The sequence below is a fragment of the Myotis brandtii genome, unplaced genomic scaffold, assembly GCF_000412655.1.
Source record: "Myotis brandtii unplaced genomic scaffold, ASM41265v1 scaffold79, whole genome shotgun sequence".
NCBI lineage: Eukaryota > Metazoa > Chordata > Mammalia > Chiroptera > Vespertilionidae > Myotis > Myotis brandtii.
Window position 1 is genome coordinate 1,847,348 of NW_005371173.1, and position 4,772 is coordinate 1,852,119.

Sequence of the window (4,772 nt, forward strand, 5' to 3'; positions counted from 1 at the left end):
ATTGCGTTGAAGTAATTTGAGTTAACGAGCTCCTTAACGAGCTCGGTCTCGGAACGAATTAAACTTGTAAGTCAAGGCCCCACTGTAGTTGTTTTTTTGTTTTTGTTTTTACTATGTATATCTCATCAAGTAAGATGTATGTAATGCAAGAGTCTCTGCTTCATTTTCTGATTCATGGTTATTTCTGGGAGATTGAATACTGTTGGAAGACAAATCTGAGTAATGTTTTGGACTCCTTCATTTTGTTTTACTCCAGGTTGCCACATTCATCCTTCAGAAGATCCTCTTAGATGACACCGGTTTAGCTTATATATGTCAGACATATGAGCGTTTCTCCCATGTTGCCATGATCTTGGTGAGTTCCTTTATCCACCCTCTTTGCAACTACTTCTGACCACACAGCTTAGTCCCTTTGCAATTGATACTGAACAACTTCAGTATTCCAACTAGAAACAACCCTGGAACCTTGTATAATCATTCTTGCGGTATCTCTTGATTATTTTGTGTTTTGCGGTTTTTTTCCTACCCACCCCATTTTGGGGAGAAACAGGGTAAGATGGTCCTGCAGCTATCCAAAGAACCTTCCGCCCGTCTGCTGAAGCATGTAGTAAGATGTTACCTTCGACTCTCAGATAATCCCAGGTAAACATTTACAGAATTTATAGGACTTTGGGGAAATACTCTGGTGAAAGGTTGCTTCATCTCATGGCATAGCTTCTATATCTTTAGGGCAGGGAGGGATATAACTATATTTAGTTTATCTGAGACAGAACTTGATTAATTCCTTTTAAAATCTGAAGTGATAAATTTTTTAAATCCATCAGAATTTTATTTCTCCATTATAACTGTACCCTACTCTAAAATTCCAAAGAGTTCAAATAGTTCCCTGGGAACCTTAGAATACATTACTCCTGTGATTTGAGCTTTCTATTGCTACTCTAGGTGGTCAAAAAGATAATATTTTCAAAGATCTTAAGAAAGGAACAGGACTTAGAGGGCTCGTGATGTATTTTCATTTCTCTCCTTGATTCCTGTAAAGTTCTTTAGCTAATTATTTCATCTCCCTATGTTTATAAAATCTTTCAGCCAGAAATCATATATTGTAGGTATAATGCATTTTAGAAATATTTGACCTTTTGCTTTATAAATCCATAATTCATGCTGAAAGCCACTTGCTCAGATTCTGCTAAACCACATAATGGGGTGATTTCTGTGTTCCTAGGAATGGGAATTACTTGATTTAATGTGAACTCTTGCCACTGAGGTTATTCAAGCCCTAACTATTTATTTGACCATTTTGTCCTGTTCCTTAGTGGTTCCTATTTTCACCAAAGTTTGACTATATTTATTTGAAATTCTACTTGTACAGAGTCATAACTTTGCTTAAAACGAAACTGCCTTATACAGGGGTGGGCAAAAATAGGTTTACAGTTGTGAATATGCAAAATAATTTATTCTTTGTATTGTTATTTATTTGTATTATTTGTCTTCTTATTGTTATTATTTTGTATCCTGACTTATGATTTATCTTTTAGGTAATGATGTCTGGTAATTTAACCTACTTTTGCCCACCCCTGTAGTTAAACCTTTTTGAGGTTTTCAGATTTGACTTTCTGCTGGTCAACTTTAAAAAAAAAATAAAGCATGTAAAAGTTCATCTGATAATTTTGCTACCATAGTTTTGTTTTTATTGCTCATCTCTTATTAAGGGTTTTAACTGTAAAACTGACGCAATTTTTGGAAAGAAACAAATTTATATTAATTTAGAATTAAAGTTTATTGTAATACTATGAGTTGGGTCATATTCCTTGTTAGCGTACTGATTTTGGAAATGTTTCATTTATTATAACCCATATATTTCTGATATGAGCATATTGGCAATATTTACTGTAATAAATCAGAAAGCAGTTTGAATTGAAGTAAACTATTATACCATTTCATTCCATTTTCCTTTGTCATGAAATTCTATATTGGGGCATCATTGTGAAAATCTGCAGGCTACAGATTCTGAAGATGTCTCTGAGCCTGTACCTCATATAAGCTTTAAAGAATGTTAATGGCTTCTTAAAGTAACTTGACAAAGCCATAGGTTCCAGAATTCTGTATATTTATGTCTAAGTAAGGGGCTCTTCCCTGTCCCTCAAATGTGGCTTTATTTGTTGGTCTCCCTGGTTGGTTTTTGTTTCTGATGTAGGGCACGTGAAGCACTCAGGCAGTGCCTCCCTGACCAACTGAAGGACACAACCTTTGCCCAGGTGCTAAAAGATGACACCACCACGAAACGCTGGCTTGCACAGCTGGTGAAGAACCTGCAAGAAGGCCAGGTCACCGATCCCCGGGGTATCCCCCTCCCCCCTCAGTAATCCTCTCCTGTCCCCTCCCACTACTCCCACAAGTTGGGAAGGGAGGGAGAACCTTCGAAGAAAACAGCTCAGGTTTTATTGCCGACTGGGAATAGACAACCTCAATGCTGAACTGCACTGGAGAAAAAGGGCAAGGTACTCCAGCTGAGGTGTATGAGCTGCCATCTCAGGCTGCTTTGACGACATGGGCTTCCTCTGCTACTCCCAGAAAATGGGCTCCTGACAGCAGTCTGCCACCACAGCCCCAGGAGGGAGTCAACACCAGCAAATGCTGTATTTGCAGCATGCCCAAGATCCTTCTCCCCCACCTCTACCTAGCCACTGGCAGGGAGAGGAGATGATGGTGATAGCAGCGGCACTCTAGGCATGGGAACGCCTGGGACCAAGCCATGTGGTGTTTGTTTTTTGTTTCATTTTTTCATTTTGCCTTCCTGGAAGACTCAAGATGTGTCTCTTCATTCCCTCTCTCAGTATTTGTTTACTTTGGTATTTGTTTTTTTGTTTGTTTAAATCTCAGAGAGAGAGAGGTGTGTTTAGTGGACACAAGCTGTAATATTCAGCAAAACTTTGTCAATTGGCAGTGTTTACAATCTGTTAGCTGCATAAGCTCAATAAAAAGTTGGTCTTTACAGTTGTGAATATGCAAAATAATTTATTCTTTGTATTGTTATTTATTTGTATTATTTGTCTTCTTATTGTTATTATTTTGTATCCTGACTTATGATTTATCTTTTAGGTAATGATGTCTGGTAATTTAACCTACTTTTGCCCACCCCTGTAGTTAAACCTTTTTGAGGTTTTCAGATTTGACTTTCTGCTGGTCAACTTTAAAAAAAAAATAAAGCATGTAAAAGTTCATCTGATAATTTTGCTACCATAGTTTTGTTTTTATTGCTCATCTCTTATTAAGGGTTTTAACTGTAAAACTGACGCAATTTTTGGAAAGAAACAAATTTATATTAATTTAGAATTAAAGTTTATTGTAATACTATGAGTTGGGTCATATTCCTTGTTAGCGTACTGATTTTGGAAATGTTTCATTTATTATAACCCATATATTTCTGATATGAGCATATTGGCAATATTTACTGTAATAAATCAGAAAGCAGTTTGAATTGAAGTAAACTATTATACCATTTCATTCCATTTTCCTTTGTCATGAAATTCTATATTGGGGCATCATTGTGAAAATCTGCAGGCTACAGATTCTGAAGATGTCTCTGAGCCTGTACCTCATATAAGCTTTAAAGAATGTTAATGGCTTCTTAAAGTAACTTGACAAAGCCATAGGTTCCAGAATTCTGTATATTTATGTCTAAGTAAGGGGCTCTTCCCTGTCCCTCAAATGTGGCTTTATTTGTTGGTCTCCCTGGTTGGTTTTTGTTTCTGATGTAGGGCACGTGAAGCACTCAGGCAGTGCCTCCCTGACCAACTGAAGGACACAACCTTTGCCCAGGTGCTAAAAGATGACACCACCACGAAACGCTGGCTTGCACAGCTGGTGAAGAACCTGCAAGAAGGCCAGGTCACCGATCCCCGGGGTATCCCCCTCCCCCCTCAGTAATCCTCTCCTGTCCCCTCCCACTACTCCCACAAGTTGGGAAGGGAGGGAGAACCTTCGAAGAAAACAGCTCAGGTTTTATTGCCGACTGGGAATAGACAACCTCAATGCTGAACTGCACTGGAGAAAAAGGGCAAGGTACTCCAGCTGAGGTGTATGAGCTGCCATCTCAGGCTGCTTTGACGACATGGGCTTCCTCTGCTACTCCCAGAAAATGGGCTCCTGACAGCAGTCTGCCACCACAGCCCCAGGAGGGAGTCAACACCAGCAAATGCTGTATTTGCAGCATGCCCAAGATCCTTCTCCCCCACCTCTACCTAGCCACTGGCAGGGAGAGGAGATGATGGTGATAGCAGCGGCACTCTAGGCATGGGAACGCCTGGGACCAAGCCATGTGGTGTTTGTTTTTTGTTTCATTTTTTCATTTTGCCTTCCTGGAAGACTCAAGATGTGTCTCTTCATTCCCTCTCTCAGTATTTGTTTACTTTGGTATTTGTTTTTTTGTTTGTTTAAATCTCAGAGAGAGAGAGGTGTGTTTAGTGGACACAAGCTGTAATATTCAGCAAAACTTTGTCAATTGGCAGTGTTTACAATCTGTTAGCTGCATAAGCTCAATAAAAAGTTGGTCTGGGCATAACATCCCCTCCAGCAGGCCAATAGCTGCATGAACTATTGGGAAGAATGGGAGGCAGGGGAAAGAGATAATGCCAAAGGACAGCAGGAACCCAACCACCTATTTCTCTTCCCTTTCCAAGTCTTCTACCCTCAGTTCTGGATGCCACCAGGACCTTAACCTCATTTTTGGCTTCAGCTGCTAACTATTCCAAATCTCATTTTCCTCCAATTAA

At 39.4% G+C, this 4,772-nt stretch overlaps 1 protein-coding gene across 1 annotated transcript in view; it reads left to right on the top strand.

Annotated features, from left to right (window-relative positions):
• The window catches only part of RQCD1 (RCD1 required for cell differentiation1 homolog (S. pombe)), a 25,152-nt gene extending 22,169 nt beyond the window's left edge, over positions 1-2,983 (top strand). The window contains exons 6-8 of the mRNA XM_014531117.1: positions 257-355; positions 551-642; positions 2,195-2,983. Of these exons, the coding sequence (XP_014386603.1) occupies positions 257-355; positions 551-642; positions 2,195-2,363 (360 nt within the window). The 3' untranslated portion in view covers positions 2,364-2,983. The remainder of the gene's footprint in view (positions 1-256; positions 356-550; positions 643-2,194) is intronic.
• Positions 2,984-4,772: the final 1,789 nt, after the last annotated feature.